We start from the raw sequence: 22,265 nt of genomic DNA on the forward strand, positions 1-22,265 counted from the left end.
ATCAAATATCATCCAATCGGAGCTGCTCAGTGGTTGGACTGGTCAGCTCCCAGTGCTTCACAGTAGAAGACTGTGGTTGAACTGGTCAGCTCCCAGTGCTTCACAGTCAAAGATTGTGGTTGGACTGGTCAGCTCCCCGTGCTTCACAGTAGAAGACTGTGGTTGGACCGGTCAGCTCCCAGTGCTTAACAGTAGAAGACTGTAGGTTGGACCGGTCAGCTCCCAGTGCTTAACAGTAGAAGACTGTGGTTGGACCGGTCAGCTCCCAGTGCTTCACAGTAGAAGACTGTGGTTGGACCGGTCAGCTCCCAGTGCTTCACAGTAGAGGACTGTGGTTGGACCGGTCAGCTCCCAGTGCTTCACAGTAGAAGACTGTGGTTGGACCGGTCAGCTCCCAGTGCTTAACAGTAGAAGACTGTGGTTGGACCGGTCAGCTCCCAGTGCTTCACAGTAGAAGACTGTGGTTGGACCGGTCAGCTCCCAGTGCTTCACAGTAGAAGACTGTGGTTGGACTGGTCAGCTCCCAGTGCTTCACAGTAGAAGACTGTGGTTGGACTGGTCAGCTCCCCGTGCTTCACAGTAGAAGACTGTGGTTGGACTGGTCAGCTCCCAGTGCTTCACAGTAGAAGACTGTGGTTGGACTGGTCAGCTCCCAGTGCTTCACAGTAGAAGACTGTGGTTGGACTGGTCAGCTCCCAGTGCTTCACAGTAGAAGACTGTGGTTGGACTGGTCAGCTCCCAGTGCTTAACAGTAGAAGACTGTGGTTGGACTGGTCAGCTCCCAAGTAGGCAGCGGTACCGAAGGTGCCCGAACACACTGACCCCCATATGTTTTACTCAGTTAGTAATGTTGTAGTATCTAGTTTATATTCAATACAGTTTTCTCCACAACGAGAGAGCGGCCATTTCCATGAACCTCTACATAAACGATTCAGAGAATGTAACTTGTGAACCTGGCGAGCAGAAGTTTGAGGTTTCCGTTTGACTCTTTTTACCCCTGTGAGTTTCCTCCAACCGAGAGAAAAGTTTGAACGTTTTGCGGTTAGGCTGAAAATGGAGAAGTGTGTTGATTAACTTCACCCAATGACTGCTGGGAGGGCTACGACACCCCAGCGACCCTGAGAGCAGGGTAAGCGGTTCGGATAATGGATGGATGGATTCCACTAAGGCGACTCCCCCATACGTTCAAATATACACATCTAATGTTAAATACAACTTGAGTTTGGCACATCCAGAAACCAGCCAGCCTAATAAACACGAATCAGGCCCATGGAGTGACCTGTAAGACCCATGAGGATGTGTTGGTAAGCAGCAGAAGAGTCTAGATAAGAGCAGCAATATACTTTTTTTTACTTTATATTTGTGCCATATAATTCATACAACCCGGGGTCTCGTTCATGAGTGAGGGTAGGATGGAGCGGGAGATTGACAGGCGGATTGGTGCAGCATCAGCGGTAATGCCGATGTTGTACCGGACCGTTGTGGTGAAGAGGGAGCTGAGCCGGAAGGCAAAGCTCTCAATTTACCAGTCAGTCTTCATCCAACCCTCACCTATGGTCATGAGCTGAAAGGGTGAGATAGCCGATACAAGCGGCTGAAGTTAGTTTCCTCGGTAGGGTATCTGGGCTCAGCCTTAGAGATAGGGTGAGGAGCTCGGACATCCGGAGGGAGCTCGGAGTAGAGCCGCTGCTCCTTCGCGTCAAACGGAGCCAGTTGAGGTGGTTCGGGCATCTGATCAGGACGCCTCCTGGGCGCCTTCCTTTGGAGGTTTTCCGGGCACATCCAACTGGGAGGAGACCCCGGGTAGACCCAGAACTCGCTGGAGGGACTACATGTCCAATCTGGCCTGGGAACGCCTTGGGATTCCCCAGGAGGAGCTGGGGGGAGGGCCTTGCTGGGGAGAGGGACGTCTGGAGCGCCCTACTTAGCTCGCTGCCACCGCGACCCGACCCCGGAGAAGCGGCTGAAGACGAGATGAGATGAGAATTCATACATTCTACCATTTAGTAGATAAACATCTCCACATTCACGTGTATATTTTTATATATAAATGTCATGGAATAAAGACATTTGGATAAGAAAGTAAAACCGGTAGAGCTGGAGAAAATACTATAAGGACGATAAAATAATAAAAAGAGACAGGAGACATAGTTTTCTAGCTCTTAGTTTTGGACATGGCTAATATCCGTGGTGACTATAAATCCATAAGTGTCCATTTTCAGCTGTATTTTAGCTGCGGCCTTTTCCATAGTGAACATCATTCACCTTCCGTTGCCATGGTTGCAGGCCGTGGCTGCAACCATAGGACTGTAAGAGTTTTTTGGCTATTAAAAGTGGGGTCCTTAATAAATATATTTTCTTATTCCCCATTTGATTTCCTAAAGGGATGCCCAAGATGAATAACTTTGGGTTGAAATTTAATTTTCCATTTCAACATCCTCCCAGTACCCCTGCAGATTTGGACAGGCCCTTAATATATGTGAGAGGTCTCCTTGGTGGCCAAAACCCTTCCCAACTTTATTCCTGACGATTTTCCACATTTAGCCGTTATAACTGGAGTTATGAAATACTTGCTTTTGACCTTCCAGTCAAACGCCCTCCAATTCAGACTATTTTGTTAGTTTATGACCAAACAAGCAAGTTTCATCCCATTTGTTTTCAGAAATTGCTGTGTTCAATTCTTTATTCTTAAGATCGTGTTACAATGCGCTATAGCAGTGGTTCTCAACCTTTTTGGGGTCCTGGACCCCCTGCGTATTTTTGATCTACCCTGAGGACCCCTCCACCTGATCTTGGGGGAGGGGGGTTGCAATTTGATAGAAACAGTAGAAACTGCATTTTAAATTGCATTATAGCATTTATTCACTCTTTGGGGCAAAAATAAGAGCTTTCAGTTGTAACTTAGATATAGTTAACAAAACAGAATTCCTATGCAGTAACTTTCAGATATATGTAACTAAACAGAATATGTATTCAGTAACTTTCAGATATATGTAACAAAACAGAATATGTATTCAGTAACTTTCAGATATATGTAACAAAACAGAATATGTATTCAGTAACTTTCAGATATATGTAACAACACAGAATATGTATTCAGTAACTTTCAGATATATGTAACAAAACAGAATATGTATTCAGTAACTTTCAGATATATGTAACAACACAGAATATGTATTCAGTAACTTTCAGATATATGTAACAACAGAATTTTTATGCAGTAACTTTTAACAATGCAAACGGGAGCGAGATCTCTTATTAAAATACAATAAATTACACTTGTGAAACAGATGTAATTAGAGAAACAAGTCCCGTTACCCTTTATAGTTTAGGTAGATAAAGGTCTCAGTCACATTTGAGTAAAATAATCCTATTTCTATAAATGTCACAGGATCTTTTTTTAAAGATATTTTATTTTCACGGACCCCTTGCAATTACACCACGGACCACTAGGGGTCCGCGGACCCCCGGTTGAGAACCACTGCGCTATAGGATCTTGAAAATTTTCCTTTTTTCAACTTTTTTCTTCACCTCTTATGAAAAGCTGTTCTCGGAACAAACCAGCTGAGGAGTCGGCACTCAACTGCGGGATAAAACAGTCCCAAATCGAGTTGTCCAACCTTACGGTGGACACGGCACGTTTGCCCAGTGGTTAGCACTGTGCCTCACAGCAAGAAGGTCCTGGGTTCGAACCCCAGGCCGTCCCAGGTCCTTTCTCTGTGGAGTTTGCATGCTCTCATAGGGTCAAATGTTATGCCAATAACACTGAAACTGAAAGAATAACACTGAAACAGAAACAATAACACTGAAACAATAACACTGAAACAGAAACAATAACACTGAAACAATAACACTGAAACAGAAACAATAACACTGAAACAATAACACAGACCTGAAACAATATTACTGAAACAATAACACTGAAACTGAAACAACACTGAAACTGAAACAATAACACTGAAACAGTAACACTGAATCTGAAACAGTAACACTGAATCTGAAACAGTAACACTGAAACTGAAACAATAACACTGAATCTGAAACAGTAACACTGAATCTGAAACAGTAACACTGAAACTGAAACAATAACACTGAATCTGAAACAATAACACTGAAACAGTAACACTGAATCTGAAACAATAACACTGAAACTGAAACAGTAACACTGAATCTGAAACAATAACACTGAAACTGAAACACTAACACTGAATCTGAAACAGTAACACTGAAACTGAAACAGTAACACTGAATCTGAAACAGTAACACTGAATCTGAAACAATAACACTGAAACTGAAACACTAACACTGAATCTGAAACAGTAACACTGAAACTGAAACAGTAACACTGAATCTGAAACAATAACACTGAAACTGAAACAGTAACACTGAATCTGAAACAATAACACTGAAACTGAAACACTAACACTGAAACTGAAACAGTAACACTGAAACTGAAACAGTAACACTGAATCTGAAACAATAACACTGAAACTGAAACAGTAACACTGAATCTGAAACAATAACACTGAAACTGAAACACTAACACTGAAACTGAAACAGTAACACTGAATCTGAAACAATAACACTGAAACTGAAACACTAACACTGAAACTGAAACAGTAACACTGAATCTGAAACAGTAACACTGAATCTGAAACAATAACACTGAAACTGAAACAGTAACACTGAATCTGAAACAATAACACTGAAACTGAAACAGTAACACTGAATCTGAAACAGTAACACTGAAACTGAAACAGTAACACTGAATCTGAAACACTAACACTGAAACTGAAACAATAACACTGAAACTGAAACAGTAACACTGAATCTGAAACAATAACACTGAAACTGAAACACTAACACTGAAACTGAAACAATAACAGTGAATCTGAAACAATAACACTGAAACTGAAACAGCCCATTTTCGATATGCTGTTTAAAAAAAACAGAAAACGATTGAGGTGTTTATCGAAGCTGTAGAACGTAAAATACAGACTGCTGCTGTGTGACTGCTCGTCACACATAAGGACAAACTGTCCCCTCTCAGCACACACATACGGGACTCATCCACAACCTCTGGAGTCCTCAACCAAGATGTTTTGTTGGTTGAAAATACTGATTGTGTTTTGGGGCTCAAAGCCAAAAGTAAAAATGATTTTGTCATATTGTTTTTAGAAACACAAGAATTTTTCCTCCTTCCACGGCTTTACCCTTTTTTTTCTGTTTTTTTGTGGGACGTTGTAGACGCCCATTGTCATACAGTGGACTCTGCCACTTTCAGGACAGACTTTGAGAGACACATTTTTACATACGTTTGTATGATTCAGCGAGGTGTCCGCATGTTTTGCCCCTCTTTTCTCTTTTTTGCAGTTTAATTCTTTTAAGATGTCTTTAAAGAGCAGCTAAATTCTATGCCACTGTTGTGAGTTTGCTACCATGTGAAGCATCTTTAAGTGCCGGGCTGATCTTCCGACCAAGTGATGCTAGCATAGCAGGATGAACACAGCTAATAGAATTACAATAATGGGTCAGTTTCATTTAGGTGTGCGACTGAGCCAGCATTGATAAAGCTATTGACTGTTGTCAGTGCTGGCTCATGTCCACACCTAAATGAAGTGGACCCATGATTAATTTTATTAGCTGCATCCTGTGGCTCTAAAGAACCTGCCAAGACGTCTGATTGGATGTAGGTTGCTATGCGTGTTTGTTAGTAACACGTGTGTTTGTGTTTCCTTCCTCTCCAGTTCCAGCTCCAGTCCTTCGACATCATCTGCAGCACCTCCTGGGCCAGCAGAGACAAGTGCTGTGAACTTCCGGCTCTGGTGAGGTCGAAGTTCGCCCTGTCTCCGCCTCAGTCCGCCATTCCCTCTCTGTTTGGCGTTCTCACCTTGTGTTGTTTGATTTGTTTTGACGTCCTCCTGTCCTCTTCTCATCCTGTCATGGGGCCGTTGCTGCACGGTGACTGTCCAGAGGAAGGAGGCGGACTGCCCTGCTATGCCCAGAGCCTGTACATGCACCCAGGACAGCAAGGGCCCCCCCGGCCCCGCAGGGCCACCTGTGAGTTTGATGGAATGTTACATTGACATTTATTTGATGTTATTGCATATTTCCACCACGACCCGGCCCCGGAGAAGCAGCTGATGATGAGACGAGACGAGATGAGATGAGATGAGATGAGGTGAGGTGAGGTGAGGTGAGGTGAGGTGAGGTGAGGTGAGATGAGATGAGATGAGATGAGGTGAGGTGAGGTGAGGTGAGGTGAGATGAGATGAAGTGAGATGAGATGAGATGAGATGAGATGAGATGAGATGAGATGAGATGAGATGAGATGAGATGAGGTGAGGTGAGGTGAGGTGAGGTGAGGTGAGGTGAGATGAGGTGAGATGAGATGAGATGAGATGAAGTGAGATGAGATGAGATGAGATGAGATGAGATGAGATGAGATGAGATGAGATGAGATGAGATGAGATGAGATGAGATGAGATGAGATGAGGTGAGGTGAGGTGAGGTGAGGTGAGATGAGATGAGATGAAGTGAGATGAGATGAGATGAGATGAGATGAGATGAGATGAGATGAGATGAGATGAGATGAGATGAGATGAGATGAGATGAGATGAGATGAGGTGAGGTGAGGTGAGGTGAGATCTGAATTTAACTGATTTACATCCATCCATCCATTATCCAAGCCGCTCATCCCTGCTGGGGTCTCAGGGATGCTGGAGCCTACCCCAGCGGTCACTGGGCAGCAGGCGGGGAGACACCCTGGACAGGCCGCCAGTCTATCACAAGACCGCCACACTCACACCTAGGGACAATGTAGTACGGTTTGACAAGTTATCTTCTGTCCTTACAAGACACATTGTGACCAGACAGCCTCTTCACCTTACCGAGTGTTCTGAAACATTCCACCAGCTTCTGTCTGGACCTGAAACGTGGAGACTTCAGAACACCCTCACAAAGACAATAGTCCTGGTACAACAGACCAGGACTAGGCCCAATCCACCCACGTGTCACGTCTTGCCAGTGTGTGCAAGAAGAATACATTCCAACCAGTGGCGGCTGGTGCTAACAATCGGGGGGGGGGGGGGGCGCAATTTACCTTGGCGCAGCCCACCTGACAGCTGAGCTGCTTTAATGTCCCCACAGTCACGGGGTTATTAAGAAGGACAATGTAGCCTACCCCTGATAACATCGACAGGCTGCGTTGTCCTTCTTAAGAACTCTGTGACTGTGGGGACATTAAAGCAGCTGTCAGGTGTCCCAAGGTAAATTGGCGCCCCCCCCACCCCCCCTCAAAAGAAATTGTTAGCACCAGCCGCCACTGATTCCAACCTACTTTCTCATTCCCTGGTGTGGAGGGAGTTGCCGTCACAGCCTCGTTTGTCTCGAGGAATGCACAATTAGTGAATGTTTGGCCTATTTCTGACACGTTTCCTGAAAGGGGTCGGCCTGGTTCGAGTCCATCCAGTCTGTGCGTGGATACATGAATGTGTGCGTTTAAGAAATATGTCTACATACATACATACATATGTGAGTGTAAGTATATGTAACAGCTCTGACAGGTTCAGCTTTCCCCTGTTTGTCGCTGCTGCGGCCTCTGGGTGTCGCACTTCCTACGGGTGTCGTACACCCATCTGCTGGATGTGTTAATTGTGTATCAACTTCACAACCAAAGTGATCCTTACCCAGCTTGTTTGTGTTCTTTTTGTTTGTGTGTGTCTGTGCAAATGTGTTTGTGTGTACATTTGTGTGTATGTGTGTGTGTGTGTGTGTTCAACAGGGAGGCCCTGGAATCAGAGGAGCTCGAGGTGATCGTGGTGAACCAGGTCCAGTGGTGAGTACACCCACATGCGCACACACACACACACACACACACACACACACACACTTCCGCGTCCTGTCAGACCGCCCTCGGTGTTACTTCCTCGGTCACGGCTCGGGGCGGGGCCGTGGTCCCTGGGCCCACAGGACGCAGTAGACCAAGTTCTCCCAGCCGATCCAGCACCGGCTCTCCCAGCCATCAAGCGACGACAAAACTTAGAGGCAGATGTGGACAAAGACACGGCCTGGACGGTACTGGGTGAGGCCGCCGCAAATGTGAATTCGCGCCGCCATCTTCCCACACCGGAAGCAGAAGTCAGAGGATCCCGTCTTACAAATGCTGTGATTGCGAACATTCCCAAATCCTCTGTGAATAGTACACATGGCCATGGCAGCTCTAGTTAATGTCATGCCCATGTTTGCATATGAGACCGGTCGTTGGTTTGGGTCGTTATGCCACTGTGTCGTTTATAAGGGTGGGACACCTGCAGTCAGCTGAGACCGAAGAGGTCACTTAGATGAAGATGGAACGTTTCTCTCAATAAACGTTGTGTCCAGGTGGACTGATTCAACTGTCTTCGACCTTCTTACCCGGATTATAGTCAGCAGGGGTGAAAGTCCCACACCGAGAGCCTCTGGAATATCAGCAGTGGTGAAAGTCCCACACCGAGAGCCTCTGGAATATCAGCAGGGGTGAAAGTCCCACACCGAGAGCCTCTGGAATATCAGCAGTGGTGAAAGTCCCACACCGAGAGCCTCTGGAATATCAGCAGTGGTGAAAGTCCCACACCGAGAGCCTCTGGAATATCAGCAGTGGTGAAAGTCCCACACCGAGAGCCTCTGGAATATCAGCAGTGGTGAAAGTCCCACACCGAGAGCCTCTGGAATATCAGCAGGGGTGAAAGTCCCACACCGAGAGCCTCTGGAATATCAGCAGTGGTGAAAGTCCCACACCGAGAGCCTCTGGAATATCAGCAGTGGTGAAAGTCCCACACCAAGAGCCTCTGGAATATCAGCAGGGGTGAAAGTCCCACACCGAGAGCCTCTGGAATATCAGCAGTGGTGAAAGTCCCACACCGAGAGCCTCTGGAATATCAGCAGTGGTGAAAGTCCCACACCGAGAGCCTCTGGAATATCAGCAGTGGTGAAAGTCCCACACCGAAGGCCTCTGGAATATCAGCAGTGGTGAAAGTCCCACATCGAGAGCCTCTGGAATATCAGCAGTGGTGAAAGTCCCACACCGAGAGCCTCTGGAATATCAGCAGTGGTGAAAGTCCCACACCGAGAGCCTCTGGAATATCAGCAGTGGTGAAAGTCCCACACCGAGAGCCTCTGGAATAGAGTCGAGTAGCATCCTGATTGTGAGACATCGGTATCAGACTCCAAACATCGGACACGTGCAAAGGGGCACTGTAGACAGCTATCATAACAGAGCACTAAAGCAAATATATCCATCATCACATCCCAGAATTCCTAGCAGCTTCCCTTGCTTACACACTAGACAACAGTGAGTGGGTGGTCCTAGTGACCCCTCGAGGACCAGGAGCTAAAACCCAGCAGCTTCCAGACTGCTTGCTCTCTTTATCCGTCCTGTTGCTGTTGCTCTGCTACTCATCCTGCATCACACCTGCATCGGTCACATATCCAGAGCAGCTGTGGAAGCAGTCCACCTTCACGTAGTCCACCTTCATGTAGTCCACCTTCACGCAGTCCACCTTCATGTAGTCCACCTTCATGTAGTCCACCTTCATGCAGTCCACCTTCATGTAGTCCACCTTCATGCAGTCCACCTTCACGCAGTCCACCTTCACGCAGTCCACCTTCATGCAGTCCACCTTCATGCAGTCCACCTTCACGCAGTCCACCTTCACGCAGTCCACCTTCACGCAGTCCACCTTCACGCAGTCCACCTTCACACAGTCCACCTTCACGCAGTCCACCTTCACGCAGTCCACCTTCACACAGTCCACCTTCACGTAGTCCACCTTCACGCAGTCCACCTTCACGCAGTCCACCTTCACGCAGTCCACCTTCACGCAGTCCACCTTCACATAGTCCACCTTCACGCAGTCCACCTTCACGCAGTCCACCTTCATGCAGTCCACCTTCACGTAGTCCACCTTCATGCAGTCCACCTTCATGCAGTCCACCTTCATGCAGTCCACCTTCACGCAGTCCACCTTCACGCAGTCCACCTTCACGCAGTCCACCTTCACATAGTCCACCTTCACGCAGTCCACCTTCACGCAGTCCACCTTCACGCAGTCCACCTTCACACAGTCCACCTTCACGCAGTCCACCTTCACGCAGTCCACCTTCACCCAGTCCACCTTCACGCAGTCCACCTTCACGCAGTCCACCTTCACGCAGTCCACCTTCACGCAGCCCATTCCACGCAGTCCACCTTCATGCAGTCCACCTTCACGCAGTCCACCTTCACCTAGTCCACCTTCATGCAGTCCACCTTCACGTAGTCCAGCTTCATGCAGTCCACCTTCACGCAGTCCACCTTCACGCAGTCCACCTTCACACAGTCCACCTTCATGCAGTCCACCTTCATGCAGTCCACCTTCACGTAGTCCACCTTCATGCAGTCCACCTTCATGCAGTCCATCTTCATGCAGTCCACCTTCACGTAGTCCACCTTCATGCAGTCCACCTTCACGCAGTCCACCTTCACGCAGTCCACCTTCATGCAGTCCACCTTCATGCAGTCCACCTTCACGTAGTCCACCTTCATGCAGTCCACCTTCATGCAGTCCACCTTCACGCAGTCCACCTTCACGCAGTCCACCTTCACGCAGTCCACCTTCACGCAGTCCACCTTCACGCAGTCCACCTCCACGTGTCTTCAGCTTCGGAGGAGTCTGAATAAAGACCTTGTCTGAGGGCAGCAGTGAGATAGAAGATTGTAGAATAGATGGATATGACTGCAAGCTAAAACCTCCGATCTTGAACTTTGACCTCGCCGTGGAGGAAGAAATGAATGATTGGTAAAAAGTGAGAAACAAGTCACCGTTCCTGCCTGGAAAATGAATTTTGGAGGGGCAAACAGAGTGAAAAAGGAGGGCAGCAGGGCACTCATCTGAAAGCACGGGGGAATTAAAAAAGACGTATAAATCGACAACTGTACAAGTTCTACACACTAGAAGACGGTGTCTTCTTCTTTATGTCTGAGACGTGAGCAGCACCAACTGGAGAGATTCCCTGAGGCAAGAACTGAAGCATCTCATTATTATTTATCATTCCTATTACTCTTTACTCCGTCCTTACAGTGTTAAAGTAGGTTTTATGTCTTTAATAAGGCTCGCTCCAGAGCCTCTTACATTGTGTAACAGCTAATTTCCAGAGCCCTGAACTTCCAGCCGCCAGTAATGAGGTCAACACACACACACACGCACACACACACACACACACACACACACACACACACACACACACATCCAGCGGTCCCTCCTGCAGCCCTTGGGGAGGTGCTGTCTGGCTGGCATCCTCTGAGGGCGAAGCTCCTTCCAGCAACATAACATGGTGTCCTGTGACAGGCTGATAATCAGCAGTCTACTTTAATGACTAGCTCCGTTTCAAGCATCCTCCCCTCTCTCTCCCTCTCTCTCCCTCTCTCTCCCTCTTTCTCCCTCCCTCCCTCTCTCTCCCTCCCTCCCTCTCTCTCCCTCTCTCGCTCTGTTTTCGGTTTTTTCTTTCTTTCTAACCCTCTATTTTTGTGTCTGTTTCCCACCTGATGACTCACTTTCTCTTCCTCTCTCTACCGCCCTCTCTCTCTGTCTCTCGCCCTCTCTTCCCCCCTCCCCTCTGTCTCCCTCTCGCTCTCTCTCTCCCCCTGCTCTCTCTCGCCCTGCTCTCTCTCGCCCTGCTCTCTCTCGCCCTTTCTCTCTCCGTCTGTCTCCCTCTCTCTCTCCCTGTCTCTGTCTCTCCCCCTCTCTCTCCCTCTCTGTCTGTCTCCCTCTCGCTCTCTCTCTCCCCCGCTCTCTCTCTCCCTGTCTCTGTCTCTCCCCCTCTCTCTCTGTCTCCCTCTCGCCCTCTCTCTCCCTCTCTCTCTCCCTGTCTCTGTCTCTCCCCCTCTCTCTCCCTCTCTCTCTGTCTCCCTCTCGCCCTCTCTCTCCCTCTCTCTCTCCCTGTCTCTGTCTCTCCCCCTCTCTCTCCCTCTCTCTCTGTCTCCCTCTCGCTCTCTCTCCCCACTCTCTCTCTCCCTCTATCTCACTCTCTCGCCCTCTCCCTCTCCCCCCCCTCTCCCTCTCCCTCTCACTCGCTCTCTCTCTCTATGTATGGCAGTTGTAGTGTTTTTCACTATGTGTATGAGTATTTGTGTTGATGTTGTTATCTTGATGTGAATGAAGAATTGGAACATTAAAGGCTTGGTTAAAGGTCAAAGGTCTCTCTTTCTCTTTCTCTCGCTGTCTCTTTCTCTGTCTCTCCTTGTCTGTCTCTCTGTCTCTCCCTCTCTCTCCCTCCCTCCCTCTCTCTCCCTCTCTCGCTCTGTTTTCGGGTTTTCTTTCTTTCTAACCCTCTATTTTTGTGTCGGTTTCCCACCTGATGACTCACTTTCTCTTCCTCTCTCTACCGCCCTCTCTCTCTGTCTCTCCCCCTGTCTCTGTCTCTCCCCCTGTCTCTGTCTCCCTCTCGCTCTCTCTCTCCCCCTGCTCTCTCTCACCCTCTCTCTCTCGCCCTTTCTCTCTCCGTCTGTCCCCCCCCTCTCGCCCTCTCTCTGTCTCCCTCTCGCTCTCTCTCTCCCCCGCTCTCTCTCGCCCTCTCTCTCCCTGTCTCTGTATCTCCCCCTCTCTCTCCCTCTCTCCCTCTCTCTCTCTCTCCCTCTCTCTCTCCCTGTCTCTCTCCCTGTCTCTGTCTCTCCCCCTCTCTCTCCTTCTCTCTCTGTCTCCCTCTCGCTCTCTCTCCCCACTCTCTCTCTCCCTCTATCTCACTCTCTCGCCCTCTCCCTCTCCCCCCCTCCCCCTCCCTCTCACTCGCTCTCTCTCTCTATGTATGGCAGTTGTAGTGTTTTTCACTATGTGTATGAGTATTTGTGTTGATGTTGTTGTCTTGATGTGAATGAAGAATTGGAACATTAAAGGCTTGGTTAAAGGTCAAAGGTCTCTCTTTCTCTTTCTATCCCTGTCTCTCTCTCTCTGTCTCTCTCTCTGTCTGTCTTTCTGTCTCTCCCTCTCTTGTTTTCTGTTTTTCTTTCTTTCTAACCCTCTGTTTTTGTGTCTCTGTTTCCCACCTGATGACTCACTTTCTCCCCCCTCTCCCTCTCACTTACAAGGCGATGAAAGATCTGGACACATTCACAACTGTGTGGCGTTATAAAGGGGTGCTGTGTTCCACCATAAAGGATGAGCTGGTTTTATCTGCAGAGCAGGATAACAGGGGTCTCACCTGTTTTTTATGGTTTCAGTTGTTGATGAATGATTGTTTTTTGGGATCGTTAAAAGATGCTTATTGAGTGTTTGTACTTTGACAAGTATCGTTTATATGTTTAGAAAGATTTCAAGCCTGTTTTTTTGTTACATTTTTTTTGTTAAATAAAGACTTGCTTTAAAATTCAAAAAATTCTCCCTCTCACTCGCTCTCTCTCCCTTTCCCTCTCTCTGTCTCTCCCTCTCTGTCTCTGTCTCCCCTCTCTTGTTTTCTGTTTTTCTTTCTTTCTAACCCTGTATTTTTGTGTCTCTGTTTCCCACCTGAGGACTCACTTTCTCTCTCTCTCTCTCTCTCTCTCTCTCTCTCTCTCTCTCGCTCTCTCTCTCTCTCTCTGTCTCCCTCTCGCTCTCTCACCCTCTCTCTCTCCCCTCCCTCTCACTCGTTCTCTTTCCCTCTCTCTGTCTCTCCCTCTCTGTCTCTCTCTCCCCTCTCTTGTTTTCTGTTTTTCTTTCTTTCGAACCCTGTATTTTTGTGTCTCTGTTTCCCACCTGAGGACTCACTTTCTCTCTCTCTCTCTCTCTCTCTCTCTCTCTCTCTCTCTCTCTCTCTCTCTCTCTCTCTCTCTCTCTCTCTCTCTCTCTCTCTCTCTCTCTCTCTCTCTCTCTCTCTCTCTCTCTCTCTCTCTCTCTCTCACTCTCTCTCTCTCTGTCTCCCTCTCGCTCTCTCACCCTCTCTCTCTCCCCTCCCTCTCACTCGCTCTCTCTCCCTTTCCCTCTCTCTGTCTCTCCCTCTCTGTCTCTGTCTCCCCTCTCTTGTTTTCTGTTTTTCTTTCTTTCTAACCCTGTATTTTTGTGTCTCTGTTTCCCACCTGAGGACTCACTTTCTCTCTCTCTCTCTCTCTCTCTCTCTCTCTCTCTCTCTCTCTCTCTCTCTCTCTCTCTCTCTCTCTCTCTCTCTCTCTCTCTCTCTCTCTCTCTCTCTCTGTCTCCCTCTCGCTCTCTCACCCTCTCTCTCTCCCCTCCCTCTCACTCGTTCTCTTTCCCTGTCTCTGTCTCTCGCTGTGTCTCTTTCTCTGTCTGTCTGTCTGTCTGTCTCTCTCTAGGGGCCTGTTGGTCTAGTTGGTGATACAGGAGTTCCTGGAGCCCAGGGGACCCCTGGTCCTCAAGGACCCAGTGGGCGTTCCATCATTGGACCCCCTGTGAGGCACACACACACACACACACACACACAATTTTCCCCCCCACTTGGTCAAACAGGAAGCAGAAGTCATTGTACAACCCCGACAGTCATCATTCATCCTTACACGTCAGCGGTCGTTAAGTGTCTTTTCAGTTCGGACACATAATGATACAAGATTAAGCAATACTTTAAAGGTCTCCTACCCCGCCAGTGTTTTGTTCTCATTATTTTATGTCTCTACAATTACAAATAATTTTAAAAATGGACTAGAAACATAGGTTTTACATGTATTTATATTTGAGAAATTCAGGGATGCAAAATGGCACAAAGGGAAACAAGGAACAGTTTTCAGTAACAGTTATGTTCCTCTGCTTTTGTTTTAACCAACCTGTCTCCATCCAGGGAGGCCCAGGAGAGAGAGGCGAGAAGGGGGAGGCGGGACTGCCGGGACCTCAGGTAAAAACAAAAGCCAGTGCTCAAACAGTCGCTACCCACATCCAGATCCTGATGTCCATCCAAGGAATTTATCGAACTGTTACAACGGTTTTAACGGGTGAAACTGTTATAACCAAAGAGAGAGCTGTGTTCGCATTCTCGGCACAAAGTCAAACACATTTTCAGTGGGTGTCAGACTCCGCCAAGGTTGTCCCTTGTCTCCATTTTTGTTTGTGATATTCATGGACAGCATCACAAGGCACAGCCAAGGTGAGGAGTGTGTCCGTTTTGGGAACCTCAGAACTGCATCTCTGCTCTTCGCAGATGATGTGGTTTTGTTGGCTTCATCAGAACACCACCTCCAGTGCGCACTGGGGCGGTTTGCAGCTGAGTGTGAAATGGCAGGGATGAGAGTCAGCACCTCCAAGTCTGAGACCAAGGTTCGCTACCGCAAAATGGTGGATTGCTCCCTCCGGGTTGGGAATGAGTTGTTGCCTCAAGTGAAGGAGTTCAAGTATCACGGGGTCTTGTTCACGAGTGAGGGTAGGATGGAGCGGGAGATTGACAGGCGTATTGGTGCAGCATCAGCAGTAACGCGGACGTTGTGGTGAAGAGGGAGCTGAGCCGGAAGGCAAAGCTCTCAATTTACCAGTCAATCTTCATTCCAACCCTCACCTATGGTCATGAGCTTTGGGTAGTGACCGATAGGGTGAGATCGCAGATACAAGCAGCTGAAATGAGTTTCCTCCGTAAGGTGTCTGAGCTCAGCCTTAGAGATAGGGTGAGGAGCTCAGACATCCAGAGGGAGCTCGGAGTAGAGCCACTGCTACTTCGTGTCGAAAGGAGCCTGTTGAGGTGGTTCGGGCATCTGATTAGGATGCCTCCTGGATGCCTTCCTTTGGAGGTTTTCCGGGCATGGCCAACTGGGAGGAGGCACCGGGGTGGACCCAGAACACGCTGGAAGGACTACAGGTCCAGTTTGGCCTGGAAACACCTTGGGATCCCCAGGAGGAGCTGGAGGGCGTTGCTGGGGAGAGGGACGTCTGGAGTGACCAACTTAGTTTGCTGCCACCATGACCTGAACCCGGAGAAGCGGCTGAAGATGAATGAATGAATGAATGAATGAATGGATGGATGGATGGATGGATGGATGTTAAAATGGTAAAATGAGTTGTGTTGCCATGTGTTGCTGTTGAGCAGTTTAACACTGTGCTGTGCACAGAACTACACCATCACAAACCAGTCCAGAGAAACACCACCACAAACCAGTCCAGAGAAACACCATCACAAACCATCCCAGAGAAACACCATCACAAACCAGTCCAGAGAAGAGAAACACCATCACAAGCCAGTCCAGAGAAACACCATCACAAACCAGCTCAGAGAAACACCATCACAAACCAGTCCAGAGAAACTCCATCACAAACCAGTCCAGAGAAACACCATCACAAACCATCCCAGAGAAACACCATCACAAACCAGTCCAGAGAAGAGAAACACCATCACAAACCAGCTCAGAGAAACACCATCACAAACCAGTCCAGAGAAACTCCATCACAAACCAGTCCAGAGAAACACCATCACAAACCAGCCCAGAGAAACACCATCACAAACCAGTCCAGCGGAACACCATCACAAACCAGTTCAGAGAGGAGAAACACCATCACAAGCCAGCCCAGAGAAACACCATCACAAAGAAGTCCAGAGAAACGCCATCACAAACCAGTCCAGAGAAACTCCATCACAAACCAGTCCAGAGAAACACCATCACAAACCAGTCCAGCGAAACACCATCACAAACCAGTCCAGAGAGGAGAAACACCATCACAAACCAGTCCAGAGAAACACCATCACAAGCCAGCCCAGAGAAACACCATCACAAACCAGTCCAGAGAAATACCATCACAAACCAGTCCAAAGAAACACCATCACAAGCCAGCCCAGAGAAACACCATCACAAAGAAGTCCAGAGAAACACCATCACAAACCAGTCCAGAGAAATACCATCACAAACCAGTCCAGAGAAACACCATCACAAATCAGTCCAGAGAAACACCATCACAAACCAATCCAGAGAAACACAGTCAGCTGGCAGGAGCTGCTTGCTTCTGGAGCAATTCAGAAATAAAATCTTTATTTTGTCATGTCATCCTCGATACCTGAATGGTTCCACCTAAAACTAATATCTTTTGTGTTATCGATGATCTTTTTCAGTGTCCCGGTGTTTCCGTTTTGATTTAATCAAGACTTTACACAGATACTGCAAGCTGACTTTACAACAGCTGGATTTTAGATTGGTCAAAGACTCATTCCACTTGTCCTGCTATTTCCCATAAAACACTGCTTCCATGACCAGACATTGGAAATAACTCTTCAGGTCCTTGGTTTAGCCGCTTCATAAAAGATGCAGTGACTTTTTACCACAGTGAACCCAAGAGTCTCAGGCCTGTAAAGCACCTGAACTGGGTTTTATTGATGCAACTTTTACCAACCATTCTGACCTCATGTCAGCATAAATAAACAATACACATTAACATACAGTAATATTACAGTCTGTAGTGCTGAGGTGAGTTAAATTAGAATAGGATCCCTTCAAGAAAACAAAACAAAAATGAAAAAACTCTCATATGTGTACATTTAGTTTGTGTAGTTGTGTTGTTTGTGCACAGTGAATTACTTTGTCTCGTACAGCGAGACACTTTCCTTCATAATCACTGCATTAGTATGAGTAACTGTGTTTAATGGGCCCTTTTGGTCATAAGTAGTTAGATTTTGAAAAGTGGCTTCATTTGCAAGATGTTGGCTGCAGTGATTTAAGTTAACTTTTCCTCCTAAGCTTGTCAAAGTGCCGTTCCAAACATTTACAACCACCAAATGCTTTAAACGGCAAGAGTTTAAAAGTCAAGGGGGCGCCCAGGTAGCGTAGCAGTCTGTTCCGTTGCCTACCAACACAGGGATCACCGGTTCGAATCCCCGTGTTGCCGCCTGCTTGGTCGGGCGTCCGTACAGACACAACTGCTGTGTCTGCAGGTGGGAAGCCGGATGTAGGTATTGTCATGGTTGCTGCACTAGCGCCTTCTCTGGTCGGTCGGGGTGCCTGTTTGGGGGGCTGGGGAGAATAGCATGATCCTCCCACGCGCTACATCCCCCTGGTGAAACTCCTCACTGTCAGGTGAAAAGAAGCGGCTGGTGACTCCACATATATTGGAGGAGGCATGTGGTAGTCTGCAGCCTTCCCGGATCGGCAGGGAGGGTGGAGCAGCGACCGGGACGGCTCGGAAGAGTGGAGTAATTGGCCAAGTACAATTTGGGAGAAAATGGGAGAAAAAAAATGTAAATAAAAGTTTAAAAATCAAGAATGGTGTGATGCTTATAAGGTGCTCATCTGATATTCATGATCAGACCTGAATATGGTGTCAGTCATGCAGGGCACATGTGGTGAGGTAGAGGAGGGAGCTGGTCCTCTGACAGAAGTCAACAGTTTAAGAAACTAAAGCAGACCGGCTGTGCTGTAACCTGCTGGACACCTGCCATGAGAGCAGTCAGGAGCCAAAGCATCAGCCAAACTGACCGCTGACGGCTGTCAGGTCGATGGAGATGTTTAGGAAGACCTTTGTTTGGTTCACATTGTTTTACACTGGAGTGTGTTAGAGTCCCAGGCCTCATCTGTCCACCTGACACACTGCTGTGACCTGAATCCAACCAGTGCTTTTACTGCCATGTTGTCATGTGATGTGATGTGATGTGTTGTGTTGTGTTGTCATGTGATGTGTTGAGTTGTCATGTCATGTGATTATTGTGTTGTCATGTGATGTGTTGTGTTGTGTTGTGATGTGTTGTGTTGTTTCAGGGGGTTCCTGGTACAGCTGGATCACTAGGGAGAGAAGGCCAACCAGGACCAAGGGTAAGTCTCATGGCTGACATTACTTCCTGGTCACATAATAATAATAATAATAATAATAACAATAATAGGAATGGTGCAGGAGATTTATGAGGGGAGTGTGGCAAGGATCGGCTCTGAGCCCCTTCTTGTTTGCAATGGTGATGAATGAGATTGGGCAGGAGTCTCTCTGGACGATGATGTTTGCGGACGACATTGTGATCTGTAGTGAGAGTAGGGAGTAGGTTGAGGAGAGCCTGGAGAGGTGGAGGTATGCACTGGAGAGAAGAGGAATGAAAGTCAGTAGGAACAAGATGGAATACATATGCATGAATGAGAGGGAGGACAGTGGAATGGTGAGGATGCAAGGAGTAGAGGTGATGAAGGTGGATGAGTTTAAATACTTGGGGTCAGCTGTCCAAAGTAACGGGGTGCTGAAGAGTGGTGATGAAGAGGGTGCAGGCAGGGTGGAGTGGGTGGAGAAGACTGTCAGGAGTGATTTGTGACAGAAGGGTACCAGCAAGAGTTAAAGGGAAGGTTTACAAGATGGTAGTGAGACCAGCTATGTTGTACGGTTTGAAGACAGTGGCACTGACAAAAAGACAGGAGGCGGAGCTGGAGGTGGCAGAGTTGAAGATGCTAAGATTTTCATTGGGAGTGACAAAGAAGGACAGGATTAGGAACGAGTATATTAGAGGGACCACTCAGGTTGGAGGGTTTGGAGACAAAGCAAGAGACACAAGATTGAGATGGTTTGGACATGTGTGGAGGAGAGATGCTGGGTATATTGTGAGAAGGATGCTGAATATGGAGCTGCCAGGGAAGAGGAAAAGAGGAAGGCCAAAGAGGAGGTTTATGGATGTGATGAGAGACGACGTGCAGGTGGCTGGTGTGACAGAGGAAGATGCAGAGGACAGGAAGAAATGGAAACGGATGATCCACTGTGGCGATCCCTAACAGGAGCAGCTGAAAGTAGTAGTAGTAGTAGATATATGATATGATATGATATGATATGATATGATATATTATATTGTATTATATTGTATTATAATGTATTATATTATATTATATCATATTATATTATTATATTAGGCCCTGTGATGGCCTGGCGGCCTGTCTGGGGTGTCTCCCCACCTGCTGGGATAGGCTTCAGCATCCCCGCGACCCTGAGGGCAGGATAAGTGATTTGGAAAATGGAATGAATGGAATAATAATAATGTTAATAATAATGTAATCCTGTTTCTCTTTTGCAGGGACTGCAGGGAAAAGATGGCCCCCCAGGAAGACAGGGCCCTTCGGGGATCATAGTAAGTGGTTTGTTTCGCTCTCCCTATGTTAGAAGTGTGTTAGAGCAAAATACACCTGACTTAAATCAACTTTGACTGAAATTACTAAAACAATCTTTAGTACAGCTGATCTGGTGCGGAGTCCTAAACTCTTATTTTCCTGCAAGTGGCGTGAGGGGACTCCGTCTGTCTTCAGTGCGACTCAGGTGGTTGGAAGTCTATTCAAGAACCAGAGTGTCGGTAGCAGTGGAGGGATCTGGTTTGTGTCAGCCTTGTTTCAAGATGTCTGTACTTCTGTTTTGAGAGCAAATCACCAGAAGAAGACGCACTGTGTTTTGTAATGAGATGAATTATCCTCCCTAAACGGTCCAACCTTTCCCTTCTTCCATCAGAATACGGTTTGAAGACTGACGTGTTCAGAGGGCTCACGAGGGACCCTCCGATCCTGTTCTGGTTGTCTAAAGGCAAATCTGTAACCTTCTTCTTCTGTGGTTTCTCTCCCCCTCCCTCTCCTCTCCTCTCCTCCCCTCCTTCCCCCTCGCTCCATATCTGTCCCCCCTCCCCTCCCTCGCAGGGTACTCCAGGAGCCCCGGGGGCCCCGGGTACGTCTGGTCCTCCTGGGAAACAGGGAGATCAGGGACCACCGGTGAGTCTGTCCTCAGTGCCTCTGAGCCAGGCAGAGCCTCAGATGGAAGGCTGTTTCTGTCTGACCGCAGGTTCTGCGTGTCCCTCCTTCTCGTGGGTTCAGGGAGGAGGTTTCTCGTAATGCTGTAAGGTGCAGGCCATCCATTATGCCGAAATAACCAGGTAGTGTAGCAGAGGTGTGTTACTTGGTAAGTAAGGGATATACAAGGCTCAGTGTTTTCGGTTTTCAAAGCCATCCAGCATTCCAAATTTAGCCACAAGAGGACACTGTTACATAACCTCACACGAACAGGAACAACGTTTGGATCCATGGAAACATAAAATCCGGGTGAAAATCAGTTTAAAAATGTGGTATTTTTCGGTGAAAATCATATTCAATTAAAACAGATAATTACTACTCATCCCTGCGACACAAAAGGATTTGTAATACTGTGGTACGATGTGATGTGCGACTTTATCCCATACGGTGTTTGATGTAGATCATATTCAACACGACGAGGAAGAAAAACATATTGAAAATACCCTGTTTTACTCACATTCTACTCATCTTCTACTCAGTAATCGGCCCTCATCATACTTTAGTTACATCTGTTTTACTCACATTGTACTTGGTTATTTCTGAGTAATGAATGGCCTGGGCGGCACGGTGGCTACCGCGGTTGCCTCACAGCAAGAAGGTTCGAGCCCCGTGGTAGACAATCAGTCAATTTGCATTTTTTAAAGCGCTTTTCTAGCTGCAACAGCCACTCAGAGTGCTTTACAGTTAATTCACATACAAACACACACACATGCACATGAGAGAGGATTCATCTTTGAGGGTGTCACACTCGGCGATGGCATCGTTGACAGCCTTGGGAGTCCAACCTTGACGGTGGTCCCGGGTCGTCCTCTGTGTGGAGTTAGCATGTTCTCCCCGTGTCTGCGTGGGTTTCCTCCGGGGACTCCGGTTTCCTCCCACAGTCCAAAGACATGTAGGTCAGGTGACTCGCCCATACTAAATTGCCCCTAGGTATGAGTGTGTGTGTATGAGTGTGTGTGTGATGGCCTGGTGGCCTGTCCAGGGTGTCTCCCCGCCTGCCGCCCAATGACTGCTGGGATAGGCTCCAGCATCCCTGGGAGCAGGATCAGTGGTTCGGATGATGGATGGATTCAAAGCATTACCCATTTCTCTGCCAGTTATTTTCAGCGTTAACCCCAGTCTACACCTCCACCGGTATCCACCTTATTTCCAGTTGGGATGTTACAGTTTTCCACGCAGAGGTCAAAGGTCAGGCTCTGCTTTTACAACGGCGCTACCTTTAACCTCGTAGGAAATTCCATGTCTTGCATTTGGACCCTTGAGCGGGACAGGCGCTTGTCAACACACGAGCTCAAACTCTAAAGGATGATCTCTCTTTTCACTACACCCCCCCACACCCGCCCACACACACACACTCCCCCATAACTTACATTCACAATGGTGGGATTTGTGTTTTGTTGTCCGTCCCTTATGTAAATCTGTGGTGTCACCGGGACATCTTGACCAAATATCAGGAACGTGTGTCGAGTCCGGTTTAAAGTCAGCGTGTCAGCTGGCTGATGCGAGTGTGTGTCTGCAGGAAGGATTAACCGTCTTCCGCCGGACCTACCTCCCTGTGTGTAAC

General features: G+C 47.7%; 1 protein-coding gene across 1 annotated transcript in view; it reads left to right on the forward strand.

The window, feature by feature from the left end:
- The window catches only part of LOC130128443 (collagen alpha-1(XIV) chain), a 192,702-nt gene that overhangs the window by 156,434 nt on the left and 14,003 nt on the right, over positions 1-22,265 (forward strand). The window contains 8 exon segments of the mRNA XM_056298052.1: positions 5,748-5,825; positions 5,974-6,060; positions 7,784-7,837; positions 14,300-14,395; positions 14,779-14,832; positions 18,662-18,715; positions 19,945-19,998; positions 20,552-20,623. Coding sequence (XP_056154027.1) covers positions 5,748-5,825; positions 5,974-6,060; positions 7,784-7,837; positions 14,300-14,395; positions 14,779-14,832; positions 18,662-18,715; positions 19,945-19,998; positions 20,552-20,623 — 549 coding nt within the window.

This window comes from Lampris incognitus, chromosome 18, assembly GCF_029633865.1.
Source record: "Lampris incognitus isolate fLamInc1 chromosome 18, fLamInc1.hap2, whole genome shotgun sequence".
Lineage (NCBI taxonomy): Eukaryota > Metazoa > Chordata > Actinopteri > Lampriformes > Lampridae > Lampris > Lampris incognitus.